The sequence below is a fragment of the Haematobia irritans genome, chromosome 4 (assembly GCF_050003625.1).
Source record: "Haematobia irritans isolate KBUSLIRL chromosome 4, ASM5000362v1, whole genome shotgun sequence".
NCBI classification, from domain to species: domain Eukaryota; kingdom Metazoa; phylum Arthropoda; class Insecta; order Diptera; family Muscidae; genus Haematobia; species Haematobia irritans.
Genome location: NC_134400.1, coordinates 167,324,690 through 167,344,050, shown reverse-complemented (window position 1 = coordinate 167,344,050; position 19,361 = coordinate 167,324,690). Strand labels below are relative to the sequence as shown.

General features: G+C 34.1%; 1 protein-coding gene across 1 annotated transcript in view; it reads right to left on the bottom strand.

Annotated features, from left to right (window-relative positions):
* LOC142234686 (band 7 protein AGAP004871-like) overlaps positions 1–18,671 on the bottom strand; it is a 32,408-nt gene extending 13,737 nt beyond the window's left edge. Inside the window, exons 1-5 of the mRNA XM_075305864.1 lie at positions 18,389–18,671; positions 18,055–18,164; positions 7,536–7,608; positions 990–1,072; positions 545–748 (exon numbers count right to left, since the gene is read on the bottom strand). Coding sequence (XP_075161979.1) covers positions 545–748; positions 990–1,072; positions 7,536–7,608; positions 18,055–18,164; positions 18,389–18,419 — 501 coding nt within the window. The 5' untranslated portion in view covers positions 18,420–18,671. The remainder of the gene's footprint in view (positions 1–544; positions 749–989; positions 1,073–7,535; positions 7,609–18,054; positions 18,165–18,388) is intronic.
* Between the last annotated feature and the right edge of the window lie 690 nt (positions 18,672–19,361).

Here is a 19,361-nt window from a genome sequence, read left to right as displayed (position 1 = left end):
TAACATGTTTGTCACTAAAATGTTATTTTCTCGTCAAATATAACCTGCTTGCCGAAATCAGATACATGATTTCCGAGAAAATAACATTGTTGCGAAAACCATGTTACATGGTCACCACCCAAAAATAACATTTTGTTCTTAAAACATGTTTGAGGTGATCATGTTCCTTCTCTGGGTGTAGTTAGAAAAACCAACTTTCAAAAAAATCGGGTTTTTGATCACTCTAGTTTGTGGTGACCTTTTTGCTGATATTTTTCTTCATTATTAGTGGCATAACTTTTTATTTATTATCCCACCACTGATCTCAGAAAATTATATTTTTCTTTGAATACAAAACAAACACCTCTTATTGGAAAATCTTATATATTCTTCAATGTATTGCAAGACTTTAGTGCAAATGTAATCCTGTCTTTAAGTCTAACACACTTAAAATATTTTCGTGTACTACATTTCTTATTACTTTCTTTCTGTTGCTACCGGCCCTAGTTTCAATTTTAGGCCGAAAAGCCTAATGCAACATAAAATCGATCATCGGAAAACAAACCTGCATACCCTCCGATATGGTCATGCGTTCGCTTAGTATTTCATGCAAGTGACGTGTACCCATTGTGTTGCGTAGTGTGGTCTGTGCCAAGAGTCTTGTCGAATGATGGGCATTTTCCACATTGGCCACAGATACAGTGGCATTCGATACGCGATAGTAGACCACAGCATCTACAGACACAGTTACGCTATCCTTGGTTAAGACCTGCAAAGCAATACGAAACAATGAGATGTCATCGGAATTGAAAAATGTAAAGAGGAAACAAAGCAAAATAAAGAAAACAAGCAACAGGATGTATTCTCTACAATAAACCGGAATAATAACCACAAGACAACACACAGTTATACACAGTTGTGGAAATATGAAAGGAAAATTGCCAAATGCAATTCAATGGCATATTGTTCACATGTTCATAGTAGTGTATTGTAAATGTATTGGACTATACCTCCTGTGGCGGCACATCATAAGTTCGCGTACGTAAATCAACTCGGGCATAGGTATCAATGCATGGCAATATAAAGAATATTCCTGAAATGAAAAATTTTAAATGAACTCAGATTTAATAGAGTAGTGAGATGAAGAATTTCGAAAGAAAATGAAAATCTTATTGCCATAGGCGGACTGAAATATTTTTGCTTCTACAGGAGGTGTGCGCGTGACATGAAATTCTCGTGAAGTGCATGGCTAACGTATGAATCACGTGAGTCGTGAACTACAGTGAAACCTCTCAAAACTTGGACACTCTGAAAACGGGACATAACCCATAGTGGCAAATTTTCGTGAAAAGTTTGCTATATTATTCCATTAAAATTAACCTCTCATAAGAGGACAAAATATGTGAGCATGAGTATAGAAAAATCTGTTCGTAAAAGTTATTCAAATTCACGATCACACTGAAGCTAAGTAAAAATTCAGGCTCGCTATAATATAACACAGTAAGATCGGCCGGGCCAAATCTTACAAGTGCGCTTCGGAAACTTCTTAGCCTATCAATGAAAGAGAATAGTTAGTTTTTCAAAAATATTTTTATTTTTCAATATAATCTCCTGAATCTTCAATACACCAACGCTTTTCTAGCAAGTATATCCCTTGATTAAAATAGTTTTCCTCAAGGTCTTCACAATAGTGGTTTACAACTGTAATTGCATCTTCATTTGAGGTAATACGCTTGCCAACAAGGAATTTTTTTTTTAGATTTGGGAACAAGTAAAACTCACTGGGAGCTAAATCAGGACAATAAGGTGGGTGGTCAAGCAACTCGTACTTTAATTCGTTCATTTTAGCCATTGTTAAAACAATCTTGTGCACTGGTGCGTTGTCTTGATGAAAAATTATTTTTTGTGTTGTAAGCCAGGACGTTTTTCTCGAATTTGTACATCCAAAAGGTTTCAATAGTACTCTGAATTTATTGTTTTACCCTTTTGCAGATAGTCAATCAATTAAATACCTTTGAAGTCCCAAAAAACCGTTGCCATAACCTTACCAGCCGATTGAATTGTTTTTGCCTTCTTTGGGGCACTTCCTTCAGCTTCAGTCCATTGCTTGGATTATTCTTTTGTCTCTGCAGTATAGTGGTGGATCCATGTCTCATCAACAATTATGAAACGATGCTTAAAATCCATTTTATTTCGCTTAAAACGATCCAAACAAGCTTGAGAAATGTTCATTCTTATGCGTTTTTGATAGATTGTTAACAAATGCGGCATCCATCTTGCAGAGAAAGTTTTTTTCACCTGTAGTTCTTCATGCAAAATTAAATGGACTCGAGCATTTGAGATGCCCATGATATTAGCAATTTCACGCATTTTTATTCGTCGATCATTTAATACCATATCATGCACTTTGGCTAAAATTTCTGTTGTTGTTGCTGTTTTTGGACGTCCACTACGTGATTTATCTTCAATGATTTTATGACCACGTTTAAATGGAGCAACCCAATTTTTTACTGTTGCATATGAAAGAGCACTTTCACCTAACACATTCACCATATCATTATGAATTTCTTGTCCCGATATACCTTTTTTATGTAAATATTTAATGACAGAACGCATTTCAAATTTTTTCATTGTAAAAAAAATTGCGGATGCGTCTTTTTTGAACACCTGTTTCTATATGAAGGAGTTGCCAGATCGAAACAAAATTTAACATGTGTTCATAGCAGAGATGGAAGTTTCCAAAACACTTAAATTTTTTCTGTTTATACCGCGCTTTTTGTGCTAGGCTAAGACGTTTCCGAACTACCCTCGTAAATACCCACCACCATGATCAAATATAACAGTTTCCTTTGAAAACTCTAGATGATGACAGATTTTCTTCCAAGCAGATCAGTTCAACCAGTACACTTATCGAATATTAATTTAAAGGTTCTACCTATGAAGACTAGATCAGATTCTGGATAAAAACCAATTTTGTTTTAATTATAGAGGAATCATAAACATCTCGTGTAAGTGTGTAAGAAAATCATGAAATAACGTCGTGATTTGAAATCTAAAATCTGTAGATTTTTACCGACAATATTTAAATGATTACAAGAAGTAAAATCAAGCAATTTTCATGATCAGTGGGTCTGCTATATCTCAGGAAGGGAAATCGGTGCATACGGAGGCCTTACCAAATTGAACGATAAAAAGTAAATCCTATACATGTTTTTGAGAGTATACAATAACAGTATTTTTACAATTTCAGGCAAATCAATCATACAGGCCAAAGTAAACTCGGGAGTAGTGTTGTAAATTTTGATTACTTTTGACTACTCGTTACTACTCGTTACTTTTGAATTGAGTACTCGTTACTTTTATAAAAAAAAATTAAAAAAGACACTTTTTAATAATATCTTCCTCTTTTTTAAATTTAAAAACAGTATAGTTATCCAGTTTTATTCTAGTGTTATAAAATGTGGTGTTGTAGATATATGGGTCTCGTTAGAAAAAGATTTTCACCAATCATTCAAATTTTTAGAGCCAATTTCGTATTCACTATTTGGTATTTTTTCGCCAGGGTATATCTAAATGGCATTGTGTATTACTGATGCTTGCTATTTGCAAACTTTTTAAATCCACCATTTTCCACCATTGACAGTGGATGAAAATATTTAGCGATCATTTTTATCGTGAGACCCAATGTTGAAATTTTCCAAGGGTTTTTGAATAAGCTTGGGTACCTTCTCCAAGCCGCCAATTGGATTGAACCAGCTGAAGTCAACGACATTATTATTCATACTATTCGCATGAGACGTAATCCATGTGATGCTTTAAATTATAGCTCCCACCTACACCCAATGCAAATTTTTTCAAATGCAAACGTTGTTAAGAAATCAGATAAATTTTTCACTTTCTTCAAAGGTGAAGCCATATATCCTTTTCGTGTTATTTTAACTGATAAAACGATTTTCGAAAACTTCAATTAATATTTTCCAAGAAGTCAAGAATTTTACTTCCAAACCGCCAACTTACCGTCAGAAGAAAAAAACTGGCATTGAAGATATTGAGTACTCTTTTACTAGTAACGAGTACTCAAAAAATTAGTCAGTAACGAGTACTTGTAATCAAATACTCGTTACTTTCCCCACACTACTCGGGAGATCGGTCAAAATGGGAGCTATACCAAAATATATACCGATACATACCATTTTCGGCACCCCTATTTCGGGTCCTAAAATACCTCTAGATTTCCAATTTCAGGCAAATTGGATAAAAACTACAGATCTTAGAAGACCAAGAAATAAACTCGGGTTATCGGTCTATATGGGGGCTATACCAAAACATATACCGATACATACCATTTTCGGCACACCTTTTTATGGTCACGGAGGTCGGTTTATATGAGGACTATATCAAAAGCTGGACCTATATAGCCCATTTTCGAACACGGTTTTGTTCCCATATACATCTATTTAAATCTGATTCGATCTGGAAAAAAATGTGTTAGACTTCTACAAAATTTATTGACTTAAAACTTAAGTCGGCTAATGCTCTGCGGTGGAACACAATGTTACTCAAAAAATATGGGAAACATTTAAGTCTGGACCATTTTGAGGGAACTTCACAAAAGTGTATTTATGATTCATCGGTCGAGAGATATGTTTTAGAAGTATAGGCAAATTTTAACAAGTTTTCGACTAAGCACTAACGATTTTACAAAGAAAATTTTGACCATATAACTAAAACTGAACTGATTTCAACCAAGTATGATATGCATAGCTACAATGTGAATTCTACTCCCTAAGCAAAATTTTACTTACAGATTTGACCTCTGTGGTCATATGAGTGTAAATCGGGTAAAAGATACATATATCTAAAGCTATATCCAAATCTGAACCGATTTCAACCATTATTGACATTTATATTGAGAACGTCAATTCTACTCCCTGCACTGAAAAAAATATTGTCGTGAGGTCAAAGATTTCATGTATTTAAAATACGAATACAAATTTTGCTTAGCATAGAAGACGCATTTCTCTAAAATGAAGTTATTTTCCTTGTCCAAAAGTCTATAATTTTTTCAATGAAGTCATATTGTCCTTATAATTAAGTGATTTGACTTAAAAATGGGTATCTTAACATGAAAGAAAAAATTTATAGGCTAAGGTCAACTTGACTTTAATAATTCAGAAAAATTCTTTAAATTTAATGAAATTGTCTTTAAATTTGTTGTCTTTTTGCATCTTGTCTACAAAGAAAAAATTGTTCAAATATAGGACATGTTTTTCAAAACTTGATTTCAAAGAGTCCTAATTTGGAAAATAAAGTTGCTGTTAACTCGTTTTTAAAGGACTTTGATACCATATGACGAAAAAAAGCTGAGAAAGCGAAAAATTAAAATTTGCTTCCTAGAAGCAAGTACACAAAACCTAAATTTAAAAGATTATTGTGTCTTAAAAGTATCCTTACTTGTATTCTCCGCTTCTTTGGCTCGGAATCAATATCAAACTTTTCAAAGTAAAGACAAAATCTTTGGAACCGAGTATGCTTTTTTCAGTGTGTACAAAGTTTAAAGCAAATCAGGGTAAAACTCTTGCTTCTGGGACCATATAAGTGTATATCGGGCGAAAGATATATATGGGAGCTATATCTAAATCTAAACCGATTTCAATCAAATTCGGCACACTTTACGACACTATAAATTGCACTCCTTGTACAAAATGTAAAGCAAATCAGGCTTAAACTCTGGCTTCTGGGGCCATATTAGTAGATATCAGACGAAAGATATATAAGGAACTATATCTAAATGTGAACCGATGTCATCCATAGGGAAGAATAGGGTTCTATTTTGACTCAAAACACAAATTTGTTTCAAATTTGAAGTCGATTGGAATAAAATTGGTACCTAGACTTTGATTACAAAAACGTGTTCATAGACAGACGGATGTACGGACAGACTGACATGGCTAGATCTAGACTCAGGGGTAGAGGTGTGCACTTGACACGAAATTGTCGCGAATTTCGAAAAATTTCGTGACTCACGCGTGAGTCACGCTGATGGCAACGGCGTGAGTGTGCGTGAGCATGATTAACAAACCAAAAGTGGTGAGTCACGAAAATAATTTCTTCGTGAGTGTGCGTGAGTAACGAATTTCGGAAAAATACGCTCACGAAAAAACTCCCGCCCACGGACATAAAACGCTTATGAGATGAATTCATTTGCAATTTCACACACAAAAAAATTTTACGTTTTACATTGTACATTTTTCCAATTTAAATTTTAATTGAGTTTTAAAAAATATTCAATTAAAAATTTAATTGATTCAACAAATTTTTTAATTGAAACAAAAATCAATCATAAAAAAATTAGTATCAATTAATTTTTTAATTGGATCAATTAACTTTTTAATTGACCTTCAATTAATTTTTTAATTGATACTATCATTTCTGTGATTGAAGACATTTCAATTAAAAATTAATTGGATCAATTAATTTCGTGATTGAATCACAAAAAATTTTTTTGTGTGCAGTGACACCTGGGATGTTTTCAGAAACATGCCTACGGTAAATTAGTCATAAATTTACTCTACTAGTCACGACATTTTTCCTGAGTCACGATATTTTTCGTGAGTCACGGTATTTTTCGTGAGTCACAGTATTTTTCGTGGGTCACGACATTTCGTGCGTGAGTACAAATTTTCTTTTCGTGAGTGTGCGTGAGTCCTACAAAACAATATCGTGCGTGAGTGTGCGTGAGTAAGATTTTTTCGTCGTGAGTGTGCGTGAGCGTGAGTAAAATATTACTCAAGAGCACACCTCTACTCAGGGGCCGACCCTGTGCAATATTGCCACTAACGTATAATACCCTGTTCCACAGTGTGGCGCAGGGTATAAAAATTCGCAAAAGTTCATTTCTTGTTTTTTGTTTTATGCGACACATATAATTATTTAACAGTAGTGTTGTAATCTTGGTTTCTGTTCAATTTTATGATTTTTGCTTTATAATAAATATAAAAAAAGTCAACAAGTTTAAAGATAACTTCATTAATTTTGAAGAATTTTTCCGAATTATTAAAGCCAAGCCTTTAATCAAACAAACTTTTCTTTCAGGTAAAGATACCTATTTTGAAGTCAAATCACTTTATTATAAAGACAAAACGATTTCATTGTCGACTTTTGGATTTTTTGCTTACAATCAGAGAAATTCTATGGTAGCTTAAATTCGCATTCGTATTTTAAGAACATGAAATCAAGGCAGTATTTTTTTCAGTGTGACCTGGCAATCTAACCTAACAATGCCTTTGACATTACATGCTATGTTGCATATGTTGCTGAATATGTAAAACATTCTTTGCGTTGTCATATGGTACATTTACGTTTACGATCTTCCGCACATACTATAGGAAGAAATAATAAATTATATTGTCAATTGACGTAAATTCATTATTTCTAATCGTGAGTTGTCATCGAGTTGTAATACAAATATTAACAACTAATAATTATAGATGAGTCAACGAAAAACAAAAACACAAATGGTTTTATGAAATACGAGATACAAATAAACTACTTACCAGGACCCTTGGCACCGCCATGTAATAAACGTCCCAAACGGAAAATAACAGCTCGCTCATATTCTTGAACCACCTAATTAAAGATTGGGGATAAATGTGAGGAAACAGATATAAAAAATAACAGCTTCATAAGATTAATGACCGTATTATTATGAACATTCATAAACTAAATATGAGAAATTTCATTTCAAAAAAATAATTTATTAGATGACCAATCCCAATATTATATGCCACATGGTGTTTCTTAAGGATTAGATCATGTCAAGTAAGAAGGAATTTAAATTTGACAGAAACAACTATGATAAGAAGCGAATTTGAACAACCCAACAAAAAAATTTGGAAGTTCTTCCGAAGGCACAACTTTAAAAGCACTTCCAGAGGATGCACTCCCAATGATGTTCTTTATTTTAACTACCCAGGAAGTTCTTTTCATTCAATTTTTTATAACATGCTTTTTTCATACTTTTAATGGGTAATTATACCCTTCACCACTACTGTGGTACAGGGTATAATAAGTTTGTGCATTTGTATGTAACGCCAAGAAGGAAAAGTCTGAGACCCATCGTTTAGTATACCGATCGTCTTAGAATTAAATTCTGAGTCGATTTAGCGATGTCCGTCTGTCTGTCTGTCTGTCTGTCTGTCCGTCTGTCTGTCTGTCTGTTGATGTATTTTTGTGTGCAAAGTACAGCTCGCAGTTTTAGTTCGATTGTCCTAAAATTTGGTATAGGGTCCTGTTTCGGCTCAAAGACGATCCCTATTAATTTTGGAAAAAATCGGTTCAGATTTAGATATAGCTGCCATATATATTTTTCACCGATCTGGTCATAATTGGCGTGTATATCAACCGATCTTCCTCAAATTCCGTACATCCGAATATTTTATGAGTCTCGAAAAACTTGCAAAATATCAGCCAAATCGGTTCAGATTTAGATATAGCTCCCATATATAGCTTTCGCCCGATTTACACTCATTTGCCCACAGAGGCCAATATTTTGCTCCGATTTAGTTGAAATTTTGCACAGGGAGTAGAATTAGCATTGTAGCTATGCGTGTCAAATTTGGTTGAAATCGGTTCAGATTTAGATATAGCTCCCATATGTAGCTTTCGCCCGATTTACACTCAAATGACCACAGAGGCCAATTTTTTGCTCCGATTTAGTTGAAATTTTGCACAGGGAGTATAATTAGCATTGTAGCTATGCGTGCCAAATTTGGTTGAAATCGGTTCAGATTTAGATATAGCTCCCATTTATAGCTTTCGCCCGATTTACACTCATATGACCACAGAGGCCAATTTTTAACTCCGATTTAGTTGAAATTTTACACAGGGAGTAGAACTAGCATTGTAGCTATGCGTGCCAAATTTGGTTGAAATCGGTTCAGATTTAGATATAGCTCCCATATATATGTTTTTCTGATTTCGACAAAAATGGTCAAAATACCAACATTTTCCTTGTAAAATCGCCACTGCTTAGTCGAAAAGTTGTAAAAATTACTCTAATTTTCCTAAACTTCTAATGCATATATATCGAGCGATAAATCATAAATAAACTTTTGCGAAGTTTTCTTAAAATTGCTCCAGATTTAAATGTTTCCCATATTTTTTTACTAACATTGTGTTCCACCCTAGTGCATTAGCCGACTTAAATTTTGAGTCTATAGATTTTGTAGAAGTCTATCAAATTCTGTCCAGATCGAGTGATATTTAAATGTATGTATTTGGGACAAACCTTTATATATAGCCCCAACACATTTGACGGATGTGATATGGTATCGAAAATTTAGATCTACAAAGTGGTGCAGGGTATAATATAGTCGGCCCCGCCCGACTTTAGACTTTCCTTACTTGTTTTAACTTTTTTTGTGTCAAATAGGTTAAAAACAGAGTAAGAATTCATAAAATGGTACAAATCATTTAAATTTTGTTGAAAAAAATTCTAAATCCAAGCTGAAAAAATTGGGAATTTTTGAAAATATTTGAGGTCAAACGTTTCAGACAAGCGTTAGGATCCATTAAAAATTATAAAAAATTATAAAAGTTATTTATTTGACAAAATATCACAGAATTTTTTAATTTACATCCAAAACATTGAATTCGGATCACAACTAAAGAAGTAATGCAAATTCAGTGCAACGACTGTTGAAATGGAGGATCTCCGTCCTAAATTCATCGCTTCTGCGTCAATTTTGCACCACTTCCGGATCCAAAAAGAACATTTTCATTACATTTTTAGCGACGCTTTTTTTGCTGGGAAGTATATACGGCCGTAAGTTCGGCCAGGCCGAATCTTATGTACCCTCCACCGTGGATTACGTAGAAACTTCTACTAAAGACGGTCATCCACAATTGAATTACTTGGGTTGCGGCCGATGGCAAGGCATCTTAAAACTTCTTAACATCATCTTCTAAATTGTAAGTTAGTCCATGCGGGATATATAGTAGACAAAAGTGTCTAAACCAATGTTTAGACTTATATTTATCTATCGAATTTCCTATTTAATCGAATTTGCATCTGTTCTGAACTATTATGAATTATTGAATTTTTGTATCTAAACTAAACTATTATGAACTATTGTTAATGAAAAATCCATGAAGTTGTAATTTAAGATTAATCGATATTCCTAATCGAATTTATTATTGTGAATTATTACTTTCTATCTAAAAGTTTCTTGGCTTGTTAAATAAGTTGAATTCGGTCTATTCTTCTCTATATCTCGAACGGTGAGCATACCCCCAAATAAACTAATCACACTTGAAAATTGTAACTCCTGTCTTTTTATTTCCAAATCTTTCCCTATCTCTGCGTTGCTAAACTTGATGGTATATTTTCTCATCCACTGAGAATTTATACCACATACTGATCTACCACAATTTTCCTAGTGCCTCCTCCACAATCTGTTATACAGTCCACACACTCTACTCCAGGAATTGGTGTCCACTACTCTCTCTCTCTAACAACAGTTGCCGTCACCAATCCCCCCATAACCCTAACTTTAAACAAAAAGAAAGGTCGATTAAATACGTTTATATTCAGTTCTTGACCGGTATATATAGGGAAGAAATTAATACGAATCGATATTAACTTTTATGCGCTAATTATAGAGCCAGAATTGAAATATTGGGATCGCTTTTTGAAGGGGCTATATACAATTATAAACACGAGTCTATCAAAAATGGCAGATTTTTCTCTGTTTAGTAGAGTGGTAGAATTCTTGCTGTTTTGGAAGATTTTTCAAAATATTTCTCTCCAACTATGAAATGCTTCTTAAATTTTCTATAGAAATAACATTTTGGCAAAATTTTCTATAGAAATAAAATTTTGACAAAATTTTCTATAGAAATAAATTTTTGACAAAATCTTGTATAGAAATTATATTTTGACAAAATTAGCTATAGAAATAAAATTTTGAAAAAATTTTTCTGTAGAAATAAAGGGTGGTTAAATTGTAAGGGCCGATGTTGAATGTGAACCACACCTAAACGCCAACTTTTTTTCCGAATTTTATTTGACATTTCTCTATTTCAGACTTACTCAATTTGAACCATGACAATATATCTCCAAAATTCGTAAAAGAGAATTGGGAAATTCTTGCCCCAGTTCTGCATACTATATTAAATAAGATGATATCAACATCGACATATCCGGATGCTTTAAAAATTCAGAAAATCATTCCGATCCCGAAGGAAACTAACGCTATATCAGTGGATAAATATAGACCTATATCAGTTTTATCAACCGTTGACAAAATATTTGAAAGAATTATATATGATAAGCTACTTAAATACTTTGAGGAAAATGACTTTATATATAAATTTCAATTTGGTTTTAGAAGAGGGTGTGGGGCTCAAGATGCAGTAGTCAATGTTGTTAGATTTATCTGTAGTTCTCTGGACGAAGGTTACAATGGAGTTTGTGGAATATTTTTCGATTTTACGAAGGCGTTTGATCTTGTGGATCATAATATTCTGCTAGAAAAAATGAAATATTATGGAATAATGGGCGATGAGTTATTGCTATTTAAGAGTTACATGACCAATAGAAGGCAGTATGTTCATATCAATGGCTCTAAGAGTAATTTAAGAGATTTTAAGTTTGGGGTCCCTCAGGGGAGTGGCCTAGGGCCACTTCTGTTTATGATTTACCTAAATGATTTAAAGAACTTGCAATTAGACGGAAAACTTGTGATGTTTGCCGATGATGTTGTCTTATTCTATCCATACAGGGATGCTATTGTTCTTAGGACTTCTATGGAGAGGGATGCGGCGCTAATTTTTGAGTTTGCTAGGCTGAACAGGTTGATAATTAACCCCCAGAAAACAAAGCTTATTAGGTTTAAGCCTAACTCTAGGAGCTTAAATAATGATTTTTATGTGCATATAGATGGGAAACGTGTTCACGAATCGCATTATGTTAGATATTTAGGATTGACTTTGCAAAGTAACCTATCGTGGAATATGCATATTGAGGATGTGAAGAAAAAGATAGCTCCGGCGATCGGAATTTTGTTCAAGTTTAGTAGGAGACTGAGCTGTAAGACAAAATTATTGATATATCAATCACTTGTTCAATCACACTTGAATTATATGGCAATTTGCTATGCATGCAACGGAAATGGTGCAGTATTAAAATCTTTGCAACGAATGCAAAATAAGGCATTAAAAATAGTGTATAATCTCCCTCTGACGTATCCTTCGATCGCTCTTTATAGTGAAGTGTGTAAAACTATTTTGCCAATACGCGGTACATATGACAATCAAGTTTTAACGTTTGTTTTTAAAAATTTGTATAAAATTGGACATCATACTATAGATTATGTTCAAAACCAATCTCACTTTGTCACAAGAAACCAAGGCAACCTGAGGATTCCTAGATGTAGATTTGAAAAGTGCAAGCAACGTATTGATTATATTGGAGGATTAAAGTTTAATAGCTTGCCCCCCGAAATCAAAAATACTCGAAGAATTTCAATTTTTAAGAAAAGATGCAAGTCGTATTTATGTGAAAATATTGAAACGCTCCTTTTGTAGTTTTTTTTTTCTTTTACTGTTGGATTTATATTTGGAATCACATTATATGGTATATATTCAACTAGAAATGTATTTTTATAAGACATAAGTTTAATTTTGCCAGCTCGCCTCTACAATGCCTATAGTTGGCGCTGAGGCCATTATTTTTTGTGAATTTATTAAAATTGTGAATAAAATATTAATAAAAAAAAAAAAAAAAAAAACCATGGAGAGATACACAATCCAACAACGTGTTAAATGGTTCCAATAAATGGCAACAGTGGATGATCAATTTTCGAAGAAAATCATCTTCAGTGATGAGGCACATTTTCACCTCAGTGGATTCGTCAATAAACCGAATTGCCGCATTTGGGCGAATGAGAATCCAAGAGTGATTGTCGAAAAACCGATGCACCCACAAAGAGTGACTGTTTGGTGCGGTTTGTGGGGTGGCGGCATCATCGGGCCGTATTTCTTCCAAAATGAGGTCGGTCAAGCAGTTACTGTGAATGGTGTTCGTCATCATGAGATGATAACGAAATTTCTATGGCCCGAATTGGAAGATATGGATGTGGACGATATGTGCATTCAGCAAGACGGTGCCACTTGCCACACAGCTAACGAAACAATGGCTCTTTTGCGCAACAAATTCAATGGCCGTGTTATCTCACGTAATGGCAATGTCATTTGGCCGCCAAGATCATGTGATTTGACACCGTTGGACTTTTTTCTTTGGGGTTATTTGAAAGAAAAGGTGTACGTCGATAAGCCAGCAACAATTCAAGAGCTAAAGGATGAGATAATTCGGCACATTAACGGCATAGAACCTCCATTATGCCTCAGCGTCATCGAAAATTTGGAGCATCGGATGAAGGTGTGCCACCGAGGTCGCGGAGCCCATTTGGCCGATATTTTGTTCCATACATAATTGAGTAATACCAATATATCATAATAAAATAAAATTACAATAATTTCCTAAATAGTTTGTGTTTTATTCAAAATCAACATCGGCCCTTGAAATTTTAACCACCCTTTATAAAATGTTGACAAAATTTTCTACTGCAATAAAATTTTGGTAGATTATTTTTGGCTCGAGTGGCAATCGTGTTATTTCTGTGATTGGGGATCGATACGGGCAAATTTTGGCATGGTTGTTATCGGCCATATACTAGCGAAATGTACCAAATTTCAAACGGATCGGATGAATTTTGCTCCTTCAAGAGGCTCCGGAGTTCAAATCTGGGGATCGGTTTATATGGGGTCTATATATAATTATGAACTGATACATATCAGTTTTTGCATGGTTGTTAGAGACCATATACTAACACCACGTACTAAGTTTCAACCGGATCGTATGAAGTTTGCTCCTTCAAGAGGCTCCGAAGGTCAAATCTGGGGATCGGTTTATATAAGAGCTATATATAATTGGCATATATAATCGGGCATGTTTTTCAGACACCATAGACTAATACCATGTACCGATATAGACCAATTTTAGCATGGTTTTTAGAGACCATATACCAACACCATGTACCAAATTTCAGTCGGATCGGATGAAATTTGCTTCTCTTAGAAGCTCCGTAAGCCAAATCTGGGGATCGGTTTATATGGGGGCTATATATAATTATGAACCGATGTGGACCAATTTTTTCATGTGCGTTAGAGACCAAGGTCAACTTGGCTTATTAAAGCCAAGTTGACCTTAGTCAAAAATTTTTTTCTTTCATGTTAAGATACACATTTTTAAGCCAAATAACTTAATTATAATGATTTTGGATCCCCAATTTGTGTTGTGCCTTGGAAGTTCATTTGGATAAGGAAATTAAAAAACTAAAAAAAAACAAAAACTGTTTTTCCGATTTCACTTTTAATGTTTATCAATATTTTTTTATTACACTTTTATTTTCTTAATACCTAATTTTTACAAATTTAAAAACTTCTTCGCTTCCACCGAGGGTTGAACCTGGGTCTGTTGGCACCATAACAAAACGCCTTAGCACACTAACCCACAAACGCCATTGAACACGATGCATCAAAACGTCTATTCAAATGTTTGTGATATGAACCTAATATTACACTACGGCATGACATTCTAACTACATCCTAAGGTGTTCTTTTGTATTATGAATGAAAAAATAAAGAACCCTGCTTCAAATCTCATTACCCACAATTTTTTTTTATTAAATATTTATCTAAATATTTTTTTTTATGTTATACATCGTTTTTATTTTGTTTTTGCTCAACAACAAATTAAAAAGTATTGTAATTTGCAAAACTTTCTCAAAAGAATTTCCATGGAAATGAAAAAGTCAAACCACGCAGTTCAAATCTGAGCGGGGATGAATTAAAATTTTTTTTTTATTATTTATAACTTTTGTAGTGATTTGCTAGTTTTTTGCGAAAGTTAGTTGTCCAAAACTTAAGTTTTCATTTAAAACGGTATTCCGTATTTTCTAAGACTTGTCGAAAAGGACTGCATCGGAAATGAAAAACAATCGATAGGAGATACCGGGATGCGCTTTAAAAGAAACGTTTGTGGAATATCTTCCAATTTTTTTTTGCTGAGTACTTTAAGAACATGAAATTTTTGGCCTCAGGACAATATTTTTTTCAGTGCCGATTTGACCTTCAAGTAAGAAAAATTTGGAAACTTTTCCTAAGGTATTTGTTTTAATGTGTATTCAAAAATGCTGTTCTCAAAATAATCTCTTCTCCTTTCACTAGCGATTCTTTGGAGATTATAAATAAAATCTACCGTTTTCACAATGAATTTAAATATATTAATAGAGGTATAAGCATAGAAAGTAGAGCCCAGCAAAAACGTTTGTAAGTTGTTCTAAAGACACTACTTTAATAGCATTTCCAAAGCAGTCCTCCCAAAGATGTTCTTTTTTTAACTACTCAGGAAGTTCTTTTACTTTTTTATACCCACCACCATAGGATGGTGGGTATATTAACTTTGTCATTCCGTTTGTAACACATCGAAATATTGCTCTAAGACACCCTAAAGTATATATATTCTGGGTCGTGGTGAAATTCTGAGTCGATCTGAGCATGTCCGTCCGTCCGTCCATCTGTTGAAATCACGCTAACTTCCGAACTAAACAAGCTATCGACTTGAAACTTGGCACAAGTAGTTGTTATTGATGTAGGTCAGATGGTATTGCAAATGGGCCATATCGGTCCACTTTTACGTAAAGCCCCCATATAAACGTACCCCCAAATTTGTCTTGCGAGGCCTCTAAGAGAAGCAAATTTCATCCGATCCGGCTGGAAATTTGGTACATGGAGTTAGTATATGGTCCCTAACAACCATGCAAAAATTGGTCCACATCGGTCCATAATTATATATAGCCCCCATATAAACCGATCCCCCGATTTGGATTGCGAGGCCTCTAAGAGAAGCAAATTTCATCCGATCCGGCTGGAAATTTGGTACATGGAATTAGTATATGGTCTCTAACAAGCATGCAAAAATTGCTCCACATCGGTCCATAATTATATATAGCCCCCATATAAACCGATCACTAGATTTGACCTACGGAGCCTCTTGGAAGACCAAAATTTATCTGATTCAGTTGAAATTTGGTACGTGGTGTTAATATATGGCCTCAAACTCCCATGCAAAAATTGGTCGAAATCGGTCCATAATTATATATAGGCCCCATATAAACCGATCCCCAGATTTGACCTCCAGAGCCCCTTGGAAGAGCAAAATTCTTCCCATTCGGTTGAAATTTGGTACGTTATGTTAGTATATGGTATCCAACAACCATGCAGGAACTGGTTCCTATCAGCCCATAATTATATATAGCTCCCATATAAACCGATCCCCAGATTTGACCTCCGATGCCTTTTGGAGAAGCAAAATTCATCCGATCTGCTTGAAATTAAGTATGAGGTGATTGTATATGATATTTAACAACCATGTCAAAAGTGGTCCATATCAGTCCATAATCACATATAGCCGATCCCGAGATTTGGTTTTGGAGCCTCTTGGAGGAGCAAATTTCATCCGAGTGAGTTGAAATTTGGTACATTGGTCGTTAACAACCATGCCTAACTAGGTCCATATCGGTCTATAGTTATATATATCCCTCAGATAAATCGATTTCCAATCACACAAAAATTGGTCCATATCAGGTTCATAATTGTATATAAGCGGGGGTCCCATATTTCAATTCTGGCTCTCTACGTACCGTGCAAAAAGTCCATATCGATTCGTAATTATTTGTAGAATTGACTATATATAACTTTTTTGTCTTATATATACCACGTATGGACTAACTCACAATTTAGAAAACGATGTTAAGAAGTTTTAAGATACCACAACCCAAGTGTTTCGATTGTGGATGACAGTCTTTCGTAGAAGTTTCTACGCAATCCATGTGGAGGGTACATAAGATTCGGCCTGGCCGAACTTACGGCCGTATATACTTGTTAAAAGTAATTTTAACTTTCTTTTAAATAGGGTAAAAACAGAGTAAGAATATTTTATTAATTTTTACACTATTTGAAACGAAATTAAAAATACCCATTAAAAATATGAATAAATTACAAATTATTTAAATTTTTGTCGAAAGAAATGCTAAATCCCTTTTAAAAAGTTTCGAATTTTTCGAAAATATTTGAGGTCAAACGTTCCAGACAAACATTGTAATGCAAAAATTTGACAAAATTATAAAAACTATTTATTTGGCAAAATATCACAAAATTGATTAATTCACATCCAAACCCCTTAAATCGGATCACACCTTAAAAAGTGATGCAGATTCATTGCAACGGCTGCTGAAATGGTGAACAACCGTCGTATGACAAGCCCGTGTTAAATTCATCGATTCTGCGCCAATTTAGCACTACTTCCGGATTCAAAAAGAAAATTTTCAAGTTTTTACAAAGCCCCTATATAATCCGACCCTCCGATTTGGGGTCTTGAGAATCTAAACAACGAAATTTTTGTCCGATTTGCAGGATATTCAAAATGTAGACATACATTTTAGAATATTTCCCTATAAGACGTCTTTGGAAAACGACCCTCAGCCAACCCGGAGTAATATAGCCAAGGATACCATTTGTCTATTGCGTTTCCTCCTGGGTGTTCCAAATATATAGTCATTGGAACTTGCAGCGCAATTACAGTAATTAATAGTAATTAAGTAATTAAAAATAATTAATTTATTATTAAATATTTTATCTTTCCGTATTGTAATTAACCCAGTAGGTGTGCTGGAAAAATGACCTAATTTTTATCTCCTTTAATTAAATATACAATTTATCTTTTTAGAAAAACAATTTCAAAATATTTTTTTTTGTTTTTAGGCAAGATATGTCTTTCTCATATTGTATTGTCTGTTAAATATTCACTAGGAAATTTCCTTCATTTAGATCAATGAGGAATTTCTAGTTAATAGAAGTTTTGAAACAAACAAAGAAATTTCCAACTAAATTTCTCATATAACCCAATTTTGAACCAATGCCAATCACATATTCCATAATCACCATACATACCTTAAAGCACACAAATAGACTGAAAGGTGCTGTTAATATCACCAAAATGATGGACAAATATTGCAATACCTTGCCAAATGTTGAAGCCTTATCACCAGAATCAGGTTCAGCTAAAAGGAAAAAATTAAGCAAACAAAATCACAAACAGGTATTAACAAGGTAACAAAATTGTCGACGACATCTCTATCGTAATGGCTATTTACCATTATCACCATAGAGATATAAAGGCAATTAATTTGGATATGAATAAATTATTGGAATAAAACACAAAACAGAAAAGAAATCCTTGACATTTACCCCCTCCCAAAAGAAAAAATACATTTCACCAACCTACCAATTATTGCTTTGATACTTGAGGCAGACATTTTAACGTGATGACTTCCGCCTTTGCCTTTGTCAAACTATGGACTGTAAAAATTTGTTGGTTGTTTGTTATTTCCTAATCTATTTTTGTCCTAAATTGTTGACAATCACCACCACACACACTGGTCAAGTCATGGGAAGGAATTGTGAGTATTAAATACTTAATTTATAAATGCACGTTGGTCTTTGGAAAAATTTTGCCGTTTTCTTTATCAAACAATAATCCACAACCGCTCGCAAAGGAACACGTTGACCAATTGATGTGCGACACACAAAAAACTCGAGTCATTGTAATTTTCTCTCAGTCATTAAGTAAGAAAATAGAGGGTTCGTGGTGTTCATTAAATAGTCATGACTCCTACAACTCAATAATCATAGAAGCACTAAGGTTGTAATATTCTATAACCCAGCAAACAAAGAGACATATACACGGCCGTAAGTTCGGCCGAGGCAAATATTACATATCCATCGCCAGGAAAATAGAAATCTACAAAACGAATTTTTCTACGGATGTGAAATGGTGACAAACGGTTATAATCATTCTTTAAGTCTATAGTAAAATCAACCATTCAAGTTCTTTGTGTTTTTGAATTTCTGCGAAAATTTCAAACTTTTATCACCAAAAAAATTTTTTTTGTTACAAAATGTTTTGTTTTTGGGATAGGATAGGATATACATACATAATTACAGTGTTCGAAATGGCTCCGAAGCTCCGCCTCAGCACTTACAAAAAAAAAAAACAAGTATATACAGCCGTAAGTTCGGCCAGGCCGAAGCTTATGTACCCTCCACCATGGATTGCGTAGAAACTTCTACTGAAGACTGTCATCCACAATCGAATTACTTGGGTTGCGGTAACACTTGCGGATGGCAAGGTATCTTAAAACTTCCTAACGCCGTAATATATACCACATAGTCCATACGTGGTATATATTAATCTAAAA